The sequence below is a fragment of the Crinia signifera genome, chromosome 4 (assembly GCF_055691185.1).
Source record: "Crinia signifera chromosome 4, ASM5569118v1, whole genome shotgun sequence".
Classification (NCBI taxonomy): Eukaryota; Metazoa; Chordata; class Amphibia; order Anura; family Myobatrachidae; genus Crinia; species Crinia signifera.
The window spans coordinates 284301829-284327590 of record NC_139220.1 but is presented as its reverse complement, the minus strand read 5'-3'; the positions used below and the strand labels follow the sequence as shown (position 1 = coordinate 284327590).

The window sequence follows — 25762 nt, the reverse complement described above, 5'->3', positions numbered from 1 at the left end:
ATGCCTAAAATTCGCACATTATCGCACTTTTGTCTCCGAAATTCGCATCTCATTAAATATGCGAAAAACGGCCAAAAAATGCGATTTTAAAAAGTGCGATTTGGTGCGAATTTTAGACATGCCTAAAAATCGGAACCCATAAAATGTCACCCTTGATTTACCTTATAACCTCAAAGGAGGTTTCAATATACCCCACAGGCTTCGGTCTCCCTAGTTAGCCGGGATGCCGGCATCTCCAATTATAGGAACATGGGTCTAGGCTGACAGGTCATAAGGTCGACACAACCATCATGTCGACATGGGCAAGGTCAACAGCCAAAAGGTCGACATGGGGTTTTTTCACTGTTTTTTACCAAAATGTTTACACAGTCGACATGGACACTGAAACGTAGCACCGCATCTGCTCGCTATGCTCGGCACACTATTTTATTCTCCCTCCACGCCCTAATGGATGGTAGGGCATGAAATACCACCTGTCAGCACATGGCTCAAAAAACTATGAAAAACCCCGGTACTTATGTAATATCTGGGCTCCCGTTTTTCTTATGAGACTGCGTCCGCTCGCCACGCTTCGGGCACGGTGGCTCGCTGCGCTCACCACACTATATAAAATCAACTCCATGCGTAGTTGGATAGTAGGGGTATGAAAAAATGGGGTGCATTTAACATGGGAGCCCAGATAATACATAAGTACCAAAACCCCATGTCAACCTTTTGACTGTCGACCTTGCCTATGTCGACGTAATGACCTGTCGACCTAGACCCATGTCGCCCAACTTGCTGTAGACCAAATGACCGTTTCCCTAGTAATCTATAGAAAATACACACAACTACACACAGAGCTCCTAACATTTATGGGATGAAAATAAAATATTTAATTATAGTAAATTTAGGTTTTTGAATTTAAGTATAATTACTCTACATAGAAATCACCATTATCTCAAGCGATGTCTCAGCCCTGACATAACTGACCCTTTAGGCCGGTAACAGACAATACCATAGACAGAGCTCTTCCTATATCAGGGAGAACACAGAAGCTTTTCAATTATTTTATATTTTTAAGATAAATGGGCATCACTACATTTTTTCCTTCAAAGGGGAGAACAGTGGTACAAAGAGACCGGCATTTACAGCGATTTTAGGAAAAAAACAAAACACAACTAAAAAGATAAACATTTAATAGATCTCTATTTTGGAGGTTATGCAATTGGTTCCGATGTCACAGAACCGAGATTGGTCTTAGCGAGATTGCTGCTAAATGTAAGGTGCCAATCCATTATAAGGCGTAACCAGCCTTGTGACTGAAAGCCACTTTACATTTAGCTGCAATCTCCCAAAAACCTGTTGGTTCTGTGGAATCTGAACCTATTGCATAGCCCCCTAATTAGTTGTATAGTAGCAGCACCCAAAAATCTACAATGAGACGGTAACTGGTTGTTATCTATAGACAGATACATTGATTACTAAATGTTGGCAATAGCTGTCTTTTTAACATGATAAAAAAAAAAAAAAATCACCTTGGTTCTATTAATCTCTCACCTTGTTTCCTCTTTAGTCGCAACTGAAGCAGTAGGTGCAGTAGTTCTTTTTGGAGGTGTAGAGCTTGGGACCGGAGACACTTGTTCCTGTAACAGGCCCCTACCAGGAATGGCTCGAGGTACCTGTACGGTAGATGAAGAGCTAATTGGAAATCTGTGAAAGAAAAAGACATATACTGTATATAACAAAACACACATGACTCGCCATATTTTCCAGTTTTTCTACTAAATTACTAAATTTATGTTTACTGTTACCAGCTAATAAAAAATTAGGATTTATGGTCTTACCTGTGTAAATCCTTTTCTTTCAGTCCCTAGGGTGCATAGGAGAATCCTTACAGTGAGTATAGGCTTGGCTGGCAGGCACCAAAAAAGTTAAGTTTTAAAACTCCCACAGTGCCAGGCATGCTAGTCCCCTATATCCCGTTCTGCTAGTCCCCTATATCCCACCCCCAAGCCCTGGACCGCCAGTTTAGTAGCAAGCCCAAGGCAGGAGCAGGGAAGGAAGACACATGAAGCATACACACACTACCAGACCTATGGGAGTCGAAGCCACCCACACAACTAATTTATAATATCCCCCACTAGGGGGCACACGAGAATCCATACAGTGGGACGTCCCAAAGCTGTCCCTATTAGTGGTGGGGACACTCCTGGGCAGCAGTAAGAACATTACGCCCAAAAGCTCCATCCGAAGACGCGAATGTGTCAAATGTGTAGAAGTGGATAAAGGTCTGTGGGGAAGACAAAGAAGCCGCCTTACAGAGTTCTTCAGCGGAAGCAGCCCACAAAGTACCCACCAATCTAGTGGCGTGAACAGTAACCCCTGCAAGGATAGGAACGTTTGCCATAGAATAAGCATGCTGGATCGTCAAATGGAGCCACTAGGCCAAGGTTTGTTTTGAAGACGGCCATCTGCGTTTTAGAGGATCCACCAACACAAACAAGGAGTCTGATCTGAGTACGTTGGACATATATACGTGCTCCTTCTACATAAAAGGAAGCCTCCTCCGAATTTCTGATACTTAATGCCGGAACTACAATCTCTTGGTAAACATGGAACCGAGAGACAACTTTAGGTAGAAACCCTACCCGTGTGCAGAGAACCGATTTGTCTGGATTGGAACACTACTTAAGGGAACGCCATGAAAAAGTGCTTAAGATGGAAACTCGGCATGCAGATAAAATGGCTAATAGGAAGTGTTTTCCATAAAAGCCAGTGGAGCTCAACGGAATCCAAAGGCTCAAATGGAGCTGACTGCAGGGCATAAATGACTAGAGAGAGATTTCATGTTGCAAATGGGACAGTAAAAGGAGGTGGAACATAAAGAACACGTTGTAGAAACATACAGAAGGGATGCTAACTGGTGCTGAAAAAGCACAAAGTGCGCTGAGACGTGGACTTTAGGAGTCGACAATTTGAGGCCTAAGTCCATGTCCAATGGCAAAAATGCCAACAAGAAGAAAGTACTATACTTATCCAGATTAATTGTCTGGAAGCACACTACGAATGGTAAGATTTCCAGACTCTGTGATAAGAATCTGGAAAAGGGTTGATGAGCTTGAACCAAGGTATTGGCGACCCTTCAGGAAAAACCTTTCTACCTCAAGATGGCAGACTCTAGAGCCACCTCGTCAAAGCGAGACGGGTCAGGTCTGGATGTAGACAGGGACCCTGGGACAGACGGTCTAGACAGAGAGAAATACGCCATGGAGCATCAACTGATAGAGCCCGAAGAGCGACATACAACAGATTGGGGGGGCCAATCTGGAGCCATCAGGATCATCCAGCCCTCTTCTTGTTTGAACTTCCGAAGTACCCAAAGGATCAGGGAAAATGGAGGGTAGACATACACCAGTGGGAAGGTCCATGGAGCTGTTAGAGCATCCGCTAGGAATGCCCCTGGGTCTTGAGCTCGAGCACCATATCTGGCTAACTGGCAGTTGGGTCGCAACGCCAGAAGGTCTATGTCAGGCAGGCCCCACCAACGAAACAACATCTGAAAGATGTCTGGGTGGAGTGCCCACTCTACAGAGTGCATATCCTCCCAAATCAGCCCCCTGGGTATAAAGACCACTTGCAAGGCTGGAAGATGTTTTTCCACCTAAAGAAATATCCGAGTAACCTCCTTCATTGCCCCGGAACTGTGGTTGCGCCCCTGCTGGTTGAGATACGCGGCCACAGTTGCATTTTCGGATTGTATATTTACGGCCCAAACCAGAAGAAGAAATCAGGTTTGAGATGTGCTTTGCAAATCACCCTCATCTCCAAGACATTGAAGTACAGTCTCTTGAGAGGACCAAAAAAATAAAATAAAATAAAAGAGAGCGCGCACTGTGTTGATCTATTTGAATTTTACTCAATTAATAATAAATTTATACAATACATTTCAATAAAAATATACACAATATTTATAAAATACATATGCAGATACACAGTATAAAATTTACTTAATGGGCATCCGACTTATGTCCTTAGACCTGATTTATAATGGTGCCTCTGTTGGAGCAATTAGATCCTTATAGAAAATCAATATTGACTCCCTTGGTACGATTGGTGCTAAATAGACAATGGTCTTAGTTCACATATAATATTATTATTGTTACCACTTGCTGTCCTCGTCTGCGTGCGATGTTAATTAGGTTCCTCACATCTGTCCGCTTCAACTTGATTCACATTTACAAGATTTAGTTTTTTCACTTCCATCACATATTAAAGACACCACTCAGTTTTTGAAGCTTATAATGGACATCGAATGGCAACCTGACTATGTACTAATGACATGCGATGTTGAGTCTTTATACTCTAATATTCTGCACAAAAAAGGCATCTTAGCCTTACAACACTATTTCGATACTGATGGAAGTCTTAGTGATGAAAGAAAAACATTCATCTTGCAATCAGTTCACTTTATTCTCACGCATAATTATTTCACGTTCAACAGTGTTTTTTATTTACAGTCACTTGGGACTGCCATGGGCACCAGGTTTGCCCCCAGCTTTGCAAATTTGTATATGGGACAATTTGAGGAACAACATGTGTGGCAAAGTCCATACAGGGCGAACCTGGTGTGCTATGGCAGATATATTGATGATTTATTTTTTATTTGGCAAGGGGACACTACTTTAGCACTAGCCTTTTTAAATTCACTCAACACTAACACTTTTGGTTTGAAATTCACTTCCACCATCGATAAATATCATATAAACTTCTTGGATATAGCTATCTCCATAGAAAACAATAAAATCAAGACCTCAACCTATAAAAAAGAAGTCGATAATGGGGGCTATTTAAATTATCATAGTTGCCATTATAAACCATGGATACATAATATTCCCAAAAATCAGTATTGCAGATTAAAGAGAAATTGTTCGGATGTAATACAGTTTGAACACCAATCGAAAGAAATGACAGAAACATTCATAGAACAGGGTTACCCAGAATGGCTTTTGGAGAAAGCCAGAAGGGAAACCATGAACATAGAGAGATCTAATCTTTTGAAAACTAAAGTAACCCCTAAAACTGCTTTTTCAGATAAACCTATATTCATAACTAAGTTTAATACACATTCAGACCAACTGAGAGAAATCATTAAGAAAAATCATAGGATATTAAAGTGTGATAACTTATTGGCCCCATACCTGGATGATGAGCCAAAAATAGTCTTTAAAAAGAATAACACTCTAAAAGACATCTTGTCACCAAGCCATTTCAGAGACAATAGAAAGAACGATGTAATAAACAAAGATGTAGCGAAGGGTTGCTTTAAATGTAAAAGAAAAAATGCATGACATGCGAACACATAAAAGAACCCTCCACTTCCTTCCAGTCAAATCATTCAGGTTCCACCTTTTCCATCAAAAGTCACATTGATTGTCAAACATCTTATGTGATCTACCTAATAACATGTATTTGCGGCTCCCAATATGTGGGCCGCACTATACGTACAATGAACACTAGATTCCTTGAACACAGAAGGAATGTGATGAAAGGATTTCTGAAACATTCACTTTCCAAACATATAAAAAATAAACACAATGGTGATCATCGAGTATTGAAAATACAAGGTATAGAACACATAGAACAGACCTCAAGAGGAGGTGATCGCTATGAAAGATTATGTGCCCGGAAAGCTTACTGGATCTTTTCACTGGGTACCTTATTCCTAGTAGGTCTTAATGATAACATAGAGCTGAATAATATCTGACCAATTGAAGCTTGGTGCACTGACAATTCCTCTACTCTTCTCTTCCCTGTACCTCTGACCATCTGACACTTTGGGACAAAAGTAAGTTCCGAAAGATCATTTGGTGCTCTCCCCTCTGACTCTGATTGCCTTTAATCAAATTCCAATGAACACTCCTCAATTGTTTAGAATTTGCAAATGTAAAAATTCTCTCTCATAACATCCTCTGCCCTCCTTGCCTTATGTTAATTGTAGACATTTAGATATGTCTTATGTTTCACCTTTGTAGATGTATAACTGTGTAGATTTAAAACATACATTTGTCTCTTCCGACAGTGTATGGCTGTACTAATTGAACATATGATCGACTATCAGAAAATACATCAGATGTGGACCCTAGAAATAATTAGCTATAATTATGTCCTCCTCACCCAATTTCACGTTTTATCCTAATGAACCCATGAATATTGAAATACAGACTGTCTCTTCGTATTACATAAAAGAATATATGGAAAATACCCGGTTTATTATTATTTATACATTTTTATTTAGATATTTTTATATTTATTTATATATATATATATATATATATATTTTATTTATTTATTTATTTGTCATAATGTACTCAGTATTGATAATAAATTTTTTTATTGTTTTTTTATAATGTTTTTTTTTTTTTATCATTTTGTTAATCTGCTAATTTTCAAAGTTTACTATGTGGTTATATATATTTTAAATTGAGACCACTAAACTAATGTTATATGGAGGTTTCGGCTCTGATAGATAATTCATGAATAATAGGAATTATAATAAATATTTATAAAAATAAAAATATTTTTGTGATGTTAGAGACAGGATGGGACTCGAACTGGTTTCCCACTGTGATAACTGGTCACAGTCGGAAGCTTTACCACGGAGCTACGCCTGCTCCACATTAGAATGAAGTGCCAATAGATCTATTTATACTTGGTCTAATATTCTCCATAAACGTTTGTTGATGCCTTGAGAATTTAATGATGAAAATTATTGTTATCTTGTTGTATATATAGTCTTTTAAATGTGTAGATAAAGTTCTGAATTGATGTCTAAAGTATTTTGGAGGCCGCACAGCTTAATTGCAGACATATACACTCCGATCACCTGACCCATAATGAAGCTACAGGTGCGGCTTAATTGCTGCTACACGCTGATTGGACAAGCTACCTTTTTATACCTGGGCAGGTAACCAACAAACTACCTTCTGATGAAACCGTCAGTATTTGCAGACGGAGAAACGCGTCAAGGACTTACTGCATCCGACTTTTCCAGAGATACCTGACCGCCTCTGAGTGCTTCTATATACACCTTCCAATACTCCCGTCATTGGACTTTGCTATTTGCCTCTTCTTACCAACGTATCCCGCGCCCTCGGTTCTGGTGCTACTCCAAGTACGTCCGCCCATCTGGACGCCCGGGCTACCATCTACTCCCTGCGGCTTGTCATCTCCCAGCGCCAGCCCTTTCCATCTTGGGGCCACGCTGGTCGTCAGCAGCCAATTTCGCGGCTTGTCAGCTCCCAGCCCTTTCCATCTCGGGGTCACGCTGGTTGTAGCGGACGCCCGGATCACAGAGTCTGCTCCCGGTACCGGCTCACCAACAACGGAGCAACACCGGTTGAAGCGGACAGATGTGAGGAACCTAATTAACATTGCACGCAGACGAGGACAGCAAGTGGTAACAATAATAATATTATATGTGAACTAAGACCATTGTCTATTTAGCACCAATCGTACAAAGGGAGTCAATATTGATTTTCTATAAGGATCTAATTGCTCCAACAGAGGCACCATTATAAATAAGGTCTAAGGACATAAGTCGGATGCCCATTAAGTAAATTTTATACTGTGTATCTGGATATGTAATTTATAAATATTGTGTATATTTTTATTGAAATGTATTGTATAAATTTATTTTTAATTGAGTAAAATTCAAATAGATCAACACAGTGCGCGCTCTCTTTTATTTTATTTAATTTTTTGTCCATTTGATTCTAGAAAGGCACTTTAGTCCTTCTAGGTGTTTGGGAGCAGCCGTTTAAGCTGTGGACCTATATATACAGACAATACCAACCATTTAACCAATTGCGCCTGATTTTTTCCATTTTAGTGGTAAATTGTTCTTGTTCTTGAGAGGACCAACAGCCTTGGAAGGCCTACCAGCACAACCAACCGCCAAAGGCTGGCATCGGTGGTGAGCAAGGCCCACTCCTGGATCCAATAGGGGAGACCTTTTTCTCAATCATAGGAGCCACGAAGTCAGGGAAAGGCACACTTCTGTTGGCAGAATGAATGTCTTTGTCTTAAGTCTGAGTGGAGAAACATCCCACCTTCGGAGATTCTCCCATTGAAGAGGATGGTATTGAAATTGGGCAAATTCGACCATGTCGAATACTGCCACCATGTACCCCAAAACTTTCATGCAGGAGTGAATGGACACCCTGCACTGCAGAAGAAGTGGTTGAATTTTGGACTGGAGCAGAGTTAGTTTGTCCCCATGCAAAAAAACTCATTGAGCCCTGGAGTTGAGGACAGCTCCCAGATGATGCATTTCCTCAAAGCTCTTCCTGAGACTGACCTAGAAGCAAAAGATTGTCTACATATGGTAAAATATTCGGTACTCTTTACTTAGAAGGGCGCCCATCTCGGCCATCTCGGGCATTGAATGCACTAAAAAATCAGGTGCGATGCGACAGACGAGATGCCCGAGATTTCCCATAGGGAACAATGTTAAATGTCTCAATTGACCCGATTTTCCTGTTCAATGCCTCAATTGACCCAATTTTTCCATAGGAAACAATGTTAAATGGGCCACAGAGGCCAAATAGGCACCCTGAAGTGAATAATGGCCACCCGAATTGTTAACGCCACCCCACGATCAACGTCAACCCGAAGCGTGGCGAGCGCAGCGAGCCCGCGAGGGGCGGCGGTACGCGTCCTACGACCTTTTCATACCCCCACTATCCACGTTGGCGTGGAGTTGAGAATAGAAAGTGTGGCGAGCGCAGCGAGCCACCGAGCCCGAAGCGTGGCGAGCACAGCGAGCCCCGCGAGGGGACGCGGATACCTTCACAGGTATCCGCGTCCCCTCGCGGGCTTCACAGCTGTCCGCGTGCACTCGCCACGCTTCGGGCTCGGTGGCTCGCTGCGCTCGCCACACTTTCTATTCTCAACTCCACGCCGACGTGGATAGTGGGGGTATGAAAAGGTCGTAGGACGCGTACCGCCGCCCCTCGCGGGCTCGCTGCGCTCGCCACGCATCGGGTTGACGTTGATCGTGGGGTGGCTTTAACAATTCGGGTGGCCATTATACACTTCAGGGTGCCTATTTGGCCTGTGTGCCCCATTTAACATTGTTTCCTATGGAAAAATCGGGTCAATTGAGGCATTGAACAGGAAAATTGGGTCAATTGAGACATTTAACATTGTTCCCTATGGGAAATCTCGGGCATCTCGTCGGTTGATCGCACCCGATTTTTTAGTGCATTCAATGCCCGAGATGCCCGAGATTTTTTACTAACGATGCCCACGATCAAAATCGTGGGCGCCCTTCTAAGTAAAGAGTACCAAATATTCACACCTTTGCGCCATAGATATGCTGCCACCACCGCCATGATCTTGATGAAGACCTGCAGAGCTATGGCCAGACCGAATGGTAATGCCCAGAACTGATATTGGTCCCCGAAGGCAAACCTGAAGAAAGATCTGATTGGGACATGTAGTGTTCCCGCTAGGCTGTTTCAGCCTGCTGTCTGCCCCGCCGGAGTGCACTGGTGAAGCCCAGCGCCGCCGAAGATGGCGGTGCCCGGCGCTTTCCCAACAGCTCAGGGAAGTAGTCACAGCCGGGCAAGCCCACTTCAGTGATGCGGCGGCCCGGGCATGCCCCCTTTAGTGACGCGGCGGCCCGGGCATGCTGCCTTTAGTGACGCGCCGGCCCGGGCACGCCCCCTTTTGTGACATGGCAGATTAAGGGCATAGCCGTCCGAGACAACTGCTCTAACCCAGGCATCTGTAGATGTCTCTGTCCACTGAAGCACAAACGACAGAAGGCGACCCTCCACTCTGGGGTCCCCCAGAAGGGGGCCCGAACCTTCATGCTGTAGGCTTATCGGCTTGCTTTGTAGGCAGATGCCTAGTAGCCCAGGGCTGTTTAGTATGGGGTTTGCTTCGCTTGGTAGGGGCCTGGAACCTTGATAAGGATTGGCCTTTGGCTTTGCCCTGAGGACAAAAGGATGACTTTGCCCTAGGTAGTAGAAGCTGTGGAAGAAAGGTGGTTTTGGAGGTAGCCAAGGAAATAACAATTGTATCTACTCCCTTGACAAAAAGCATATCCCCCTGCATACGAAAGGGCTTCTAATGCTTTCTTTAAAGTGGCATCCACCCTCAAAAACTGCAGCCAGAAGGTGCATCTGGCTGCAATAGTAGGAGCTATGGCTATAAAAGCAAGGACTGCTGTATCCATGGCAGCTTCTCCCAGATACTGTAGGTACTGGCTTTTTGCATATTGTTAACTAAAAGTAACAATTCTTTCATATTAGTGGCGGAAAAGAGTGCTGAAGCTGCTCAAGTCAGGAGGACAATGACCTAAGTAACCTATGCTGACATCAGTGCCGGGCCAGCAATAGTACCTACATGAGAGTATGCAGATTTGAAAAATGTTTCCAGCTTCCTATCCATGGGGTCCTTCAGGAAATACGTATCTGGAATAGGCAACACTAAAGAGCGTTAGACAAAAGAATTAACCAAATAGGTGCGCAATTAGATCAAAGTGCAGCTATAATTCCACTCACAAAGTAGTATCACCTCAAACTACTGGAAACATAGATGCAAACAGGAAAAAGAGTGAGTGGAAAGTAACACTAAAGAGCGTACCAGACAAACCACATGTTTGTCTACTGGTAGAGTGGTTTCCCATTTAGACTGCTCTTTGGGAGGAAGCGGATAAAAAGAAACAAAGCATTTGGGCAGATTAAACGGTTTATCAGGTTTAGCCCAAGCTTGTTCTAACATGTCCTCTAATGGAGCAGATTAAGGAAATTGCATGGATTCCCTTTTCTGCATTTAAAACACCGGCTCTTTAGAGCATGGGCCTTGGACATCCTGGAAGGCCAGGCACTGCGGGAGTTTTGAATGAACTCTTTTGGTGCCTGCCAGCCAATCCTATACCTACTGTAAGGATTCTCCTGTTCCCCCTTAGTGGACAAAAAGGGAAGCACACTTCCTTTTCACGGCATCAATGAGTAAATGGTATAACAATTTAGTCAGCTGAGTAAAAGGGAAAAATAATCACCCCAGAATGAATGAGGGGTGCATAATCCTTCTCTTTAATGTCTTTTTGTGTGTCAGAGGAATGAGAATATTATTACTTTTTATTTATAAGGGGTAATAAATGAATGAACACAAGTGAGAAGAGATGCGGGTACATAGTAGATAGTTGTAATTGAAATGCAAGAGGGATCTGAGAACAGGATGAAAGAAGGCCCTGCTCCAAGAATAGAGCAGATGCGGAACTACTATTGGTGCAGCAGGTGCATTGCATTAGGGCCCCTGAGGACTAAGGGTCTCATTGCTGCCCAGACCAGAAATTAAATTATTAGGTTGGGGTAGAGGAGGGGGACCAAATAAGCTCACCACTGAGCCCACCACTGGTATACAGGGGAGTGTTTGCATACTTTCTGTATTGTACTTCTATGGTTCCTGGTGCTGGATGGTCCCTAACACGCATAGAACAAGCGGTGTATGATTCAACTAGTCTCTCTTCTGTCACCATTACGGCTGATCTTGCCCCCCAACAAAAGTGCATAGAAGGGGAACTTCAGTTCCTCCAAGTACTACTAAGCTGATCAGATGCATAGAAAGAATGGTGGTCAGTCACCCTGACCCATGATTCGCTGTGCTCGCAAAATAGTAAAGGGTAGGGGCAATGCCACAGGGGGAGGTATAATGCCAATACCTCCCCCATTCATGTGGACTAAACACTCATAGAAACCACATTTAAAAGAAAGCCAGCGGTTAATATGCATTATAATATACTCTAACTGTAAAACATTTTCTTGTATGAATGCAGCTTTTCCAGATATAAAAGTTCAATAATTAGCTTGCTTGGGGTATGCCCTGCACTCCTCTATATGCAGGTACTGGCCCGGGTGCCTCCTCATGCAGAAATAAATCCTGCTGTATGTAGACTGGCTGGAATGAGTGTCACTCCGGGACTCTTTCAGTAAATAAAACTGCTGTGTTTATTAGTCTACGGCGTTTCAGGCTGTACGCCCATCTTCAGGACACCTTCTGTGTGTCTTGAAGACGAACGCATAGCCTGAAATGCCGCAGACTAATAAACACAGCAGTTTAAGTCCAATAATTATATGTATGCACTGGGAACTAAAGAAGGAAAAGTCAAGAAAATGTAAATCATTTTAAAAAGTATAAAAATAATTGATTCCTAAAGATGTGTACACACTGTGCGATTCTAACTTACGATTTGGAGTAGATAGTAAGTTAGTCAAAATCGCAGTGTTAAGCCTGCATGTCATACCGTTGCTATTTTGACTATACAATTTTAACTATCTTCACTTACAATTTTGTCTATCTTTACTTGCTATTTGGCCTATGGCCAAATACACTGTATGACATAGACATAGTCAAAATTGTCTTGCCTCCAGTCTATTTTGCAATGCAATACTGGTCATTCAGATAAATTAGTTTAAGTCATTTTAGTTAACAAACTAATACGAACAATCATTTTTGTCCAATTTCCAGCATTTGGAAGCGAATGGTTGATTGTCCTTTGCTCCCATACATTACCAGATTTTTCTTCCCACCAGACAGATTGGACAAATAAATCTGGAGCTGTGTAAACAGCTTAAGCAAGGCCACACACCAGTATGGCATGCAGGCTTAACACTGTGTGATTTTGGCTAACTTACTATCCAGATTTGACTATCTAGTCAAAATTGAACCATGTGTACACTCCGTTAGAAAAGTCAGATACATATTTACACTGCAGGAAGACATACAGATAGGAAGACTGAAAAGCTTCCCAGCAAAGATATCATTCTCCTTACTCACCTGGCTCTCCCGAGTGACTCTGTACCAGCATCCCCTAATGTCATAACATCAGGTGGTTTGAAGGGGAGACGGACAGAAGAACCTGGGAACTGGGGAGCAAAGTTGTTCCCTTGGGCTGAAGAGCTGAGGAGTCCCCTGCCTAAAGGAAAGAGATACAGTAGCTTAAACAAATCAAACATCAGATGCTGTTTGGTGCAGGAGATGTGAACGCCATGATTAAGGTCCATATTTGGACCGAAACTTCGGCAGTGGCATTGTTGAAATGATGTATACAAATAAATATATTTTTTTTAGGGGGGGGGGGGGGGTGGCTACAACGGACAAGTAGAGGCAGCTAAACTCCGTCACTCTCCTCCAACTAAATCCTGTATTGCCATCCTGAGAGCGCGTGCCCTATATAAACTTTGCACAGAGGTGGGGGAACCTTCTGAGAACACTTGTGGTGATTCTTCTGTGGGTGATATCCTGCTAACCTGCGGCGGTAGTTGCCGCGCTGCTGTCAGCTGAAGGCCTGTGCGAGCGCCATCTTGCTGCTGCTGTATGACCGGAAGAGACGTGCACAGGCCATTCCTTGCCTCCGTATCATATATGGTGCCCTGCTGCTTGGCGCTCTATTTCTGGTGAGTGGGGTGAGGTGCGCTGGTGATCTCCCGGAGTTTGTAGCGGGAGAGCAGGAAGCGGTCTCGGCAGAGACCCGCTGCAGCGGTCCGCACGGGGGGAGCCAGCGCCATGTTGCTCTACATAAACTTTGCTGAACTGTGCTGCGATCCCTGGGACTATCAGCTCTTAACTGCGTCTCAGAAACAACAGTATCTTTGGCCCGGTCTGCTGGATGTCATTGTGAGGAGACTGTGTGGGGTGAATTGCAACTACCGGTCTATTCTTTACAACTGGTGACGTGCTAACCGTCGCCAGCTTCTATTGAAACTCCTGCACCTCTGTCCCTTCTGCCAAGTGAGTGTGTGTATCACAGACACATATGGAGGGCTCACTATATCAGATCCTACAGGCTGTTAATGCCTCTGCAGACAGGCTTGTCGGCAGGCTTGCGGATATGCAGAGTGATATTCTCTCTCCCTACTGCACCAGTGTGAACTGTGTTGAGATGTCCGAGGACTTTATACCTGACTGCCGTGTTGCTGCTGCTGCAGCCCCCACGGCTCCTATGTCTCTACATACCCTGGATATGTGCTCCCAAGGAAATATATTTGTTTCTGAGATGCCGTGGTATATCCTACCCAAGAGCTCTGCAAATGGTGTGGCTCATCTGGGATCGATTTCTTTATATCTAATGACAACTGCACAATTATGGGACCTTTTGTCCATGTATTCTGGACATTCTCCTGATCTGCTATCGATAATTAGGTTATGTTTCTGGACTTTGACCTTTAAGTGCTCCAGTCACTCCTCTATTTATCCTTACGAAACCAGTGATGCAGAGTGCTGGATTGCATGCTGTGACATTGTTTGCTCTATAGCCGTTGCTGCTCTGTTGATCCGGGATGTGATCCCACAGGGTCCTGGTTTAATAATTGGAAGCTCCTCTAAATCCCTGTCCTGCTACTTCATGCTTGCCGACACCCGCTCAGGATTGCCTCACTTTCGTATACTGTGCTCTGCATTGGGCTGGATATGGTCATATTACCATTGTGGAACTTATCCTGATATCCCATTTGATGATGGCGAGAATCCTGCTCCCATAACCGCTTCTTTTCCTGATTCTGAAGACTGACTAGATTAATAATGTACACTAAATTGTAATTCGTGCTCTTCCATCCTATTTGTTTTGAGAAATACGTTGATTGTTTCCTAAGTTCTCTAGCTTAGTGAGTGGCAGTATAGCCTCACTTATACAGTCCAGTATATACTATTTAGATGTCCTATTTTCTTTGCCCCTGCCAGCTATTCAATTAATATCCTTATTTGTGGGGGGGGGGGGGGGGGGGGGGGAGTTAAATTAGGTAGTAGGGTAAGGAGGGGGTTTAGAGGTAGTAGGTTGTAGGGATCCAGGTACACCTAAGTTGGGGGTGGGTAGTACAGGGTGGGGGGTTATATGGAGGGTTGCTTTGGGTCCTTTGGGAGGTTTTTCCTTTTTGGGGTTTATTTTTCTTTATTAATGTTGGTAGTCTATTTAAGTTAGACGGTGGTGTTACTATCAGATGATTCTCTTATGATGCAGATCAATGGTGCTCAGTGAATTGCTATGCGTTATATCCATGTACTTATACCATCCGGTTATCGCTGTGCTACTGGGAACCCAGATGGCGCCTCCGGGTACTCGACTTAATATATGTTCACCTAAATCCTGAGAGGATGGTCTTCATTCTGTATATATCATACATGTTGTGAATGTGAGTGAATATGGTTGCTATTTTATGCTTATCTATATACAATATTTTGGCTGTTACATATCTCCTGTATATGCACCTTTTGATCTACTAGTACACTGCTGTCTGCACAGTTTTTTGTTTGGTATCGCAAAATCAATAAAAATTACTTAATTTAAAAAACAAATAAATATATTTTTTCTGCAATCTGGTGAATGCCCTAAATACTTGCTTTATATAGTGTTCATTCTAGCACCCATCTTTGAAAACCCATGTAGTTCCTCTACCCTGCCCAGGAGTGTAGCTGTCTTCTGTAGTACTTTTAGCACAGTGTGGTCTGTATATCAGCACTGATATGCAAACAAGACCTGTGCTATAAACACCACAGCGACACCCCAGAGAGGGAAGAGGAACTGACAACAACAAATAGTAAGCACTAAAGCAACCCTGTGTAAAAAAATGTTCCAGCTGCTAGCTAGGCGGGACTACCAATCCCAATACAAGAAAAGAAGAAAAGATTAAGATAGCACTAGGAACAGATAAATGTAAAATAAAAGCCAGGCAAAAAACTCATTAACCTATATATTAATCAATTTGGTCAATATACAAAAATTTAATTAAAGCAATAAAAATACATTGATTAGGTGCAATGGCATGTACCGGCTGATACAAGAAAACAAAAAAATAAATAAAAAACTAAAATAAAAGTGTAAAAATACAAAAGCTGTAAAATGGAAAATTCAAAAAATGGTATGTTAAGAATTGTAACAGTCCATGATGGCAGACTGATCTGTAATGGTGCTTTCCCACTGCCTAAAAGTGTAATGACCCGGTATTTGTAAACGGGTCTTAAAACGGGTAAGAGCCATAAAGACCCTTTCCTACTGCAGCTCTTAAACGGTAAATTGCCATTTAAATACAGTTTTTGTCACATTCACATTGTACCCGTTTAAACCACAAAGCAACCCGTTTAAAGCCATTGTAAACATGGGCTGTCATATAAATAGACATTTCTTGCCCCACTGTACAGTCAGCACATGCAGGAAGCCGATCATGTTCTTAACCTTTATTATAATTACTATATACCATGTAAGAGCCTTCCCACTGGCAAAAAAAGGCTCTGAAACAGGTAAAACACTGCTTTTTACCAGTTTAACAAATAAACGGGTAAAGCAACCTGGAGCTTTCCCACTGCACTCGTTTAAAAAGGCTAAAAAAAATGGCAATTTACCATTTAAGAGCTGCAGTGGGAAAGGGGTATTAAGGTTACCAGTTCTCCAATTAGATGGCTGGATCGCACATGCAACGAGCTACATAAATGCTTTTTTATCCCAGAGTACCTGGATAGTTAGAGACTATACCCTGGTGTTAGTCCAGACTCTTTTTCTGGCTATTTGTCAGAGAATACGAATGATAACTCACAAACTTTTCTTTCACTCATGGTTAGTGGTTGGGTGAAGCCATTTTTTGTCAAACAACTGTGTTTACTCTTTTTAAATCATGATGACAACAGAAACTACCCAAATGACCCTGATCAAAAGTTTACATACCCCAGTTCTTAATACAGTGTATTAACCCCTTTAACATCAATGACCAAATTTGTGGTAGTTGTGGATGAACAAGAGACAAAAAAGGGGGGTACACGCGCTAGAATCAATGTATATAGAATAAAATAGAAAATGTATTATATATATGTATTGCACTGGCCAGTGGCAATCAATTATTTAAAATAACAATTGGATATAGTAAAAATTATTAATAAGTACAAAACACATTAAGGGCTGCAAAATTTAAAAAACAGGGCAATCATATCCAGGCAGACTTATTTTGATAACTCCAGAGCAGTTCTTATTAGCTGATGTCTGGCCAGACAAAAATAAGAAAAAAAGAAAAAAAAAATTTAAAAAATGCAAAAAGAAAAAACGGAGCAAAAGATGAAAAAAATAAGAAAAATAATAGTCAATTATAAGGTTATAGTCTATGGGTCCCAAGTTGCTGCTGTCCTACTGCTATATTTGAGGCAGTAATCGATTTAAAAATAAACCAGTACTTGCTTTTTAGATAATTGACAGGCGGATGAGGGATCCAGTTCTGGAGCTCCAGAAAGTGTAGAGGGGGTATTTTAAAAGCTGTATGACGCGTTTCTCCGCCTCCTGTGTAGGTATCAGCGGCTTCATCAGATATCTGATGAAGCTGCTGATACCTACACAGGAGGCGGAGAAACGCGTCATACAGCTTTTAAAATACCCCCTCTACACTTTCTGGAGCTCCAGAACTGGATCCCTCATCCGCCTGTCAATTATCTAAAAAGCAAGTACTGGTTTATTTTTAAATCGATTACTGCCTCAAATATAGCAGTAGGACAGCAGCAACTTGGGACCCATAGACTATAACCTTATAATTGACTATTATTTTTCTTATTTTTTTCATCTTTTGCTCCGTTTTTTCTTTTTGCATTTTACATTTTTTTTTCTTTTTTTCTTATTTTTGTCTGGCCAGACATCAGCTAATAAGAACTGCTCTGGAGTTATCAAAATAAGTCTGCCTGTATAGGATTGCCCTGTTTTTTAAATTTTGCAGCCCTTAATGTGTTTTGTACTTATTAATAATTTTTACTATATCCAATTGTTATTTTAAATAATTGATTGCCACTGGCCAGTGCAATACATATATATAATACATTTTCTATTTTATTCTATATACATTGATTCTAGCGCGTGTACCCCCCTTTTTTGTCTTTTGTTCTCACACTAGGAATTGGCTATTCCTTTTCACGCTGCCTGAACCCTGTGCACATGGGGGATAAACTTTAGACAAAGTGTCTTATAACCCTTTTCCCTCTGAGTGTATCTTGGTATAAAACTAAAATCTGATTACCAAACAGATTGATATAAGTAATTCTGGGACAAATAGAGCAGAGCGCCATTTGTTTTCTTTACCTAGTTGTGGATGAGGCTCTTTATTTTCTCATTCTTCTTGGCAAAAGGCCTCCAGTTCCTGTAAATTCTTGGGCTGTCTGGCAAGAACTGCACATTTGAGATCTCCCCAGAGCGGCTCAATGATATTGAGGTCAGGAGACTGGGATGGCCACTTCAAAATATTCACTTTATTCTGCTGTAGCCAATGACAGGTCGACTTGGCCTTGTATTTTGGATCAATGTCATGCTGGAACGTCCTAGTACGTCCCATGCGCAGCTTCCGGGCTGATGAGTGCAAATTTTCCTCCAGTATTTTCTGATAACATGCTGCATTCATCTTGCCATCAATTTTGACTAAGTTTCCAGTGCCCTTGTAGCTCACACATCCCCAAAACATCAGCGATCCATGTCCGTGTTTCACAGTAGGAATGGTGTGCCTTTCATCATAGGCCATTGTGCATCTTGAAACAACCACACCACTTTTTTTCAGAGAGTCCTGTATTTCAGCTGAAGTTATTTGTGGCTGAAAATTTTGTTGGTCTACCTGACCGTGATTTGGTTTCCACAGAATCACTCATTTTTAACTTCTTAAGAGTTTGGACACTGCTGATTGGCATTCTCATTTGCTTGGATATCTTTTTATATCCCATTTCTGTTTTATACAGTTCAATTACCTTTTTCCCGCAGATCCTTTGACAATTCTTTTGCTTTCCCCATGACTCAGAATCCAGACACGTCAGTGCAGTACTGGATGAAAGATGCAAGGGTCTTTCAGGAGACCAGGAACTCACTGACCTTTTATACACACACTGATTACAAGCAAGCAGATCACAGGTGAGGATGGTTACCTTTAGTAGTCATTCAAACCCATCAACTTGTGTGCATGTTATCAGGCCAAAATCTCCAGGGTATGTAAACTTTTGATCAGGGTCATTTAGGTCATTTCTGTTGTCATTATGATTTAAAAAGAGTAAACACAGTTGTCACCCAACCACTAACCATGAGTGAAAGAAAAGTTTGTGAGTTACCATTCTCAAAATCACAAATTCTGCTAGGGTATGTAAACGTATGAGCACAAGAGAGAGTGTGTGTGTGTGTGTGTGTGTGTGTGTGTGTGTGTGTGTGTGTGTGTGTGTGTGTGTGTGTGTGTGTGTGTACTGTGACTTTTGAATTATTGACATTTCATATGGTGGCAATTCAGATGTCGACATTGTGAACATATCAATATTCTGAAGATGTCGACATGTTGAACCATGTCAACATTCCAGTGCCAACATTGTCACTATATCCCTAGATTAACATAGACATTTAAAAGAAATATGACCAATGTTTAAATGCTTCCACAATATTACAGACTGTATTGTAAGTGAGAGAAACATATCATTCTATCAATGCTAACACAGGACTTACCAAAAGGTGCCTGTCCTCGTCCAGGGCTCATATATGTAGGTGTTTCAAGGCTTAGACCACGGAACAGGGAAGGCATCACATTACTGGTGTCTGGAGGTTTCTAAGAGAGAATGAACTTGTCAAATAATGGAAAATAACTAATAAATGTAATGAACTATATTATGTACAAACACAAACGTAGCCGCGCTCATTGTTGCTGTGGCAAGGGCGCTCGTGCATGCTTTGACGCACATAAGGTACCAGATGAGGCAGCTGTCTTGGGCACACTGTGTAGGATTATCCTGGGTGGAATAGTGATAATTCAGATTGCACACAACCATTATGAAATGCAGCTAGAAAAAAACTGTAGTTTTTACCCATCAGCGTAAAACAAAAAATAAGTCCTTACACTTTAAAATGCTCAAAACCACCGTTTAACTCCTCGTATCAGATGTCCACATTCATGTTTCTATTTTTTAAATTTGTATCTTACAAAAAACTGAGAAGAGAAAGGACACATAGAGCAGTGTTCCCAGCTGGTGATCGGTTATTGGGGAACACTGCTGTCATCATTTAGGCTGCCTGTGTGAAGGAGGGCTATCCCGAGACTCTGGATCCTACAATCTGGAAGGGCAACCAGTTTCATGGATTGCTGATGGTGAACTGAATTGTGGGTAATGCAGTTTTTTTCAGTTTTGATTGTAAGTGTGATATGTAATAAATAATTTTCCTATTCTGTCCTTCTCATCTTGAGTTTTTTTTTAGATACAAATTGAAAAAAAGAGAACTATGACTAAGATACAGTATGAAGTTATGAGCGGAACAAAAGGCTTGTACATGCCTCATTTACTAACATTGCAATTAATTGTGACTTTTGGAAAAGCAGCCAGCCAATCAGATATGTAGGGGTAGAGATACTAAGATGGGAGTTCTAATGAAGATGGGGTCAGTCTACTTTTCTATTCAGCACCTTCTTGAAGAGAATAGATAGAATCTCATTGGTTGCCCATAGCCACATCCCACCTTCAATAGAACTCCCATCTTAGTAAATTTACCCCGTAGTTGCACATTCACACTTGCACTATTCAGGTAGAAGCAAACTGCAGATTTGTTAACGTGCTTCAAAGTCACTGTTGCAGGTTTCACAATGAATTACAAAATGGTGGGAAAATGTCTGACAAGAGAAGGAAATGTGGGTAACTCACCTTCTAGAGAACTAAACATTTTTTTTAAATAAATGTCTAACAAAAGTGATCTTCACAATTTACTGTTTATGTCACCAATACAACTGTTACGTGGTCTAAATAAACAGCAATATAAGGAAAATCTTAACTTCAACCCTACACAAAACTCTGAATTGACTTTATTACTGAACCTACACAATGAAACCATAAGTAGAAATGTATTATTTACTAACATTTATGTAGAGTACACATATTCCCAAGCGCTTTATAAACGTTTCCCTGAGAGCCATTTGAACTTCTAACAATGCCAACGGTTTTATATTGTCTCATTACCTGAAGTGTTGGGACAGCAGAGGGCGTAGCAGCTGCTACTTCCAGCGCACGACCTCGTGATCGTGGAACCGCTCTCCCAATTGATCCCTCTTCCATTACCTCTAGGGATGGAGGATTCACTCCAAAAGGCATGCGAAAGGGAGAGCCCCTAAAAGAGTGCCTGGAAGGATCCATTCTTTAAAAAAAAAAAACACACCACATGTCAATGCAAAAACCTGGAAAACTCGTATTAACCAAATTTTCTAAATAAAAAACAACTTTTACCTCTCTTGCTATTGTATTTCTGCAACACAGGATAAGCTACCGTAAATGACTATTCCATTGCAAACCATAAATAAATTTAATATTGAGCAGAGATATAGTGAAATTCCTCTACTCAAGTTGTGGCCGAGTTACATTGCCCAAACATTCCTGAGTGGGTGTGATGGTGGAGGCTCCCTGGCAGATATATTAACTGACCGACCGACTGATTGCACTCTTTTTCCATTTAGTGATCGGCAACTGTGTACCTGGGATACACACTGGTACAGACCTATCACGTCGGCTGTGGAATAAATCTAAAGATATATGGGAGCATTGTGCTGTGTGTACGGGTGATCCGCCAACCGCCCATGCCCTTACATCAGGAGCTAGAAGTGACTGACAGATCAATTGGGTGCATGTTGTGACATCCGTTATGACGGAACGGACAGTGTAATGCCAATATAATTCTGCAGCTATGTATCAATTATGTTGTACTTTTAAAAAAAAAAAATACACTTCAAATATAAGATGCACCCAGATATTATATAGCCTTTCCAGCCACAATCTATCTGGGTATGCGTCAATTTAGGTCAAAATGCATAGGGTCAACTGAAGGTTGACAGGCCATAGGCCGACACCTGAAATAGAGCAACATGGCTAGGGTCAACAATGTTTTTTTGTCCCAATTGTCGACATGGACACCATCAAAGTGTCCCAATACACTCGGCACACCTTCTATTCTCCCTTCACACCCTAGTGGATGGTAGGGCATGAAATACCGCCTGTTGTCACATGTTGGCTCAAAAAAAAAAAAAAATCTCCTTCCCTCAGTAAGAGCATTGAAGATGGAACATGGCTGGGTCTTCCAGCATGAAAATTACCCCAAACACACCTCCCGGGGAAACTACGGAGTGGCTCCGTATGAAGCATTTCAAGGTCCTGGAGTGGCGCAGCCAGTCTCCAGACCTCAACCTAATCAAAATTCTGTGGAGGGAGTTGAAAGTCAGTGTTGCCCGGCAAAGGCCCCAAAACATGACAGATCTAGAGAAGATCTGCATGGAAGAGTGGGCCAAAATACCTGCTACAGTGTGTGCAAACCTGGTCAAGAACTACAGGAAACATTTGAGCTCTTGTAATGGGATTGATATGAAATCCCGGCATTCAAAATCCCGACAAGGGGGGGGACATAGATCGCCCCCCTTGCGGGCTCGCTGCACTCGCCACGCAGCGGGCCCGGTCCCTCCCTACGCTCGGCACACTCATTTATTCTCCCTCTATGGGTGTCGTGGACACCCAAGGAGGGAGAAAGTGTTGGGATTTCGGCGGTCAGGATTGCGGCATTGGGATTTTGAACGCCGGGATATGAACTGCATCCCCTTGTAATTGCCAACCGAGGTTATAGTACAAATTATTGACTTCTTGATTGTTGAAATATTTATTATTCGCAAGAATACACAAATAAATTGTTTAATGTGATTTCCTGTTTATTTTTCCCACATTCTGAATTGAAGTGTACTTACGAGGGAAATTACAGTCCTCTCATCTTTTTAAGTGGGTCAACTTGTACAATCGGTGGCTGTCCAAATACTTTGTTGCCCCACTGTATGTAGTCACGCCTCATTATGATCATAAAGGTCATGGCTTAATATATTTAATTTTTAATTTATTTTCCAGCAACATTTGACATTGTAGGATTTACCCTCCAAACTACCATTATAGAAACTATTGCAATCATGTAATCAGAAGCTGGTCATTTTAGTTAATTCTCTCCAAGAACAATTGAAAAACCATACAGATAGTTTTACCTTTGTACATTGAAAAGCAATACAATTTTATAAGCAAGAAGAATCACCATAAAATAAAAATAGAAAATAAACATCTAGTTGCATGGAAATATCTGTGGATTAAAAGACTGACAAAATATAGAGTCAAAAAGGTCAACACCAGATGGTCAGTATTCCACAGGTTGATGAGGTCAAAATGGATTTAGGACAACATGCAAATGGACTAATGGGGCCTACATACATAGCGAGTGTGCTGAGCGATCTGAGATATGTTCGATCGCTCAGCACACAGCGCTGCTCAGCACACACAGCGATGAGTAGTGCTGTGTGCTGAGTGAGCTGTCGGCTGGTGAGAGAACACTGGGGATGATGATATTTATGGTTCCTGCTTATTATTCTAACAGCGAACGTGCTGCACCGGGCACGGCTATCGCTGGCCCCTACACACACAGCATGTAAGGTCATTTACTAAGTGATCTCGTCAGACCAGTTAGAAAATGGCTAAAAAATCGCTATGTGTGTGTAGGCCCCATAACTCCTTGTAGTACATAACCCAAAGAATCATGAAAAACGGTGTCAATATTTTGCGTGTTGATCTTTTCAATCTGCCGACCATTTAACTGTCGACCTTTTGACCTTGATCTACTGACTATTTTCCATCCGAATAACCAGAGCCAGCCAATGGTGTTGTTTATGTCTGTTGTTGAATACTTTTGCAATCGATGGGGGTGAGCAAGATGGTGTCATGCCATCAATTGCCCAGAACCACGCGACAATCCTTTTTTTTCTATCTACCTCTACAAAGTGCCAGGATACAGAGCATACTGTAGCTCTGTTTCCAGGTACTCATTTACACATTCAGTGAAACAACAGGAATGACCATTGGGTGGTGCAAACCATCAATGGTCATTAATTGCATAGTTTGTAGCCATCAGTGGTAAATGCACTTTCATCTGCTATCAGAATTTGTATATGTGCCACTATCTATTGGGTCTACAATATCCATCATATTATTTACTGATCACCAGATGTTCCTTTAATATTCTGGATACATCATTACTAGCTGTGGATTTTTAACAACCCCCGCCCCCCTTTATACAATGTATCTCTGTGTAAAGGTCCATACACACTGGGCGATTATGTTCAGCGTGTATGGACAGTGATTATTGCTATCATCGCTGGGGAAGGGGGGACAGCTCAGTGTTACACACTAAGCCGCTTTCCCCTGCCCCAGCAACGGCAGCCGGAGGAGGATGGCTTTGCATAGCACAGCGCTATGCAAAACCGTCCTCAAGGCCGCTCATCTGCTGATAATACCAGCAGATGAGCGGCTTTCCCATTGATGATGCGGGAGCGCACAGCAGTGCTCATCGCCGGGCCATACACACTGGGTGGATTTGAGCTGAAAGACGATCAAACTTGCTGTTTTGAGCGGCTTTCAGTTCAAAGTCGCCCAGTGTGTATGGACCTTAACTGTTAAGCTTGTGCAAGCAAGGAGATATGTATTACAGCACAAGTGCGAATGACTTCATCTTGAATAATCACTTTCGGAAAGGGAGAGCAAAGTATACAACTGCCTGCAACTGCACAAACCACACCTCTATCTACCACCACAATGTATATTTTTAGACATATATACACACCCAGAACAACCTTCATTCTGTGTGTTCCAACATGATGCTGGAACCGTTCTATAGAAATCTCTAATAGTGTATGGTGACATGATTAGCTGGCTGCACAGATATACAGCAAATCTTTTTATAAAGACCTCATGAAGGATTTACAAGCGTGACAAAACACGCTAATTGCATTGTTCTGGAACTGCAATTAGCCAATAACCCCATTAAGTGCCGCATTTATCAATGAACTGCGATGTCATCTTGATAACATCCATAAACATCGCATTGTGATGTTCAGCTACATCACCTGAATGTATGAAGGGAAGTGGGCAGGGAGAGTGGGTGCGTAAAAATACTGCCCGGCGATCAGCAGCGATGCAAAGGAGAAGAGTTTCTCACTCCCTGGACACTCCCCCTTTACACCAGGCCAATCAAGGCCTGTGCAGGAGGCATGTGTACTGTACAGGCACTTGCTGCAGACCACAGATATAAGATCCATGGTGTTTTGGAACCAGTCTTCATAAACTACAAATTATTATTGTAATCTCTGGCATCATAGTAGGGGGGGTGTCAAGGGCAGACTGGGGGCTGGGTGGCTTGCTTTCCCCAAAATTTAACAGAGGCTGCGGGCCGACTGGGGACTGAGCAGCACTATTTTCGTGCTAACATATTGATTGGACGTTCCCCCATGCACATGGTCAACCGCCAGTGCCGCTCCCCAGTCCCCCCAGAGGTCCCTGACTTTTGTGGCAGAGCTTGATGGGGGACCCTTGCAGGGTGAATGGTCCTCAGGTCAGCGCTGCTGTACTGGGGACACAAGCTGCCTCCTGTCGGGACCCCGCTCCATGGGTAAAGTTGGCAGTAATGCTGAGCGGCAGGGCAGCACAGTGACAGGTAAGAGAGGAGGGGACACTTGGGAGGGTTCTAACGCCACTTTCCCAATGCGAGGTTATTGGCGATTATGTTCTGAAAGAGAAATGCTTTCCGAACTTAATACATTTCAAAAGACTGCCGTTCCCATTATAAACATAGGAACTGCGAAAACAGCACAGATGTGATACCTGTGACCTGCTTTTTGCGATAATAAATGCTATCGCTATTTGATACATTTGAGGGTTACTGAAATTTTACGTTAAT

The 25762-nt window shown here is 42.2% G+C and overlaps 1 protein-coding gene across 2 annotated transcripts in view; it reads right to left on the bottom strand.

Moving 5' to 3' along the window:
- The window catches only part of PIWIL2 (piwi like RNA-mediated gene silencing 2), a 188391-nt gene that overhangs the window by 157201 nt on the left and 5428 nt on the right, over window positions 1-25762 (bottom strand). For both annotated transcript variants that reach the window (XM_083184821.1, XM_083184820.1), the window contains exons 2-5: window positions 20980-21154; window positions 19484-19583; window positions 12829-12967; window positions 1540-1692 (exon numbers count right to left, since the gene is read on the bottom strand). In XM_083184821.1, coding sequence (XP_083040947.1) covers window positions 1540-1692; window positions 12829-12967; window positions 19484-19583; window positions 20980-21153 — 566 coding nt within the window. In that variant the 5' untranslated portion in view covers window position 21154. The remainder of the gene's footprint in view (window positions 1-1539; window positions 1693-12828; window positions 12968-19483; window positions 19584-20979; window positions 21155-25762) is intronic.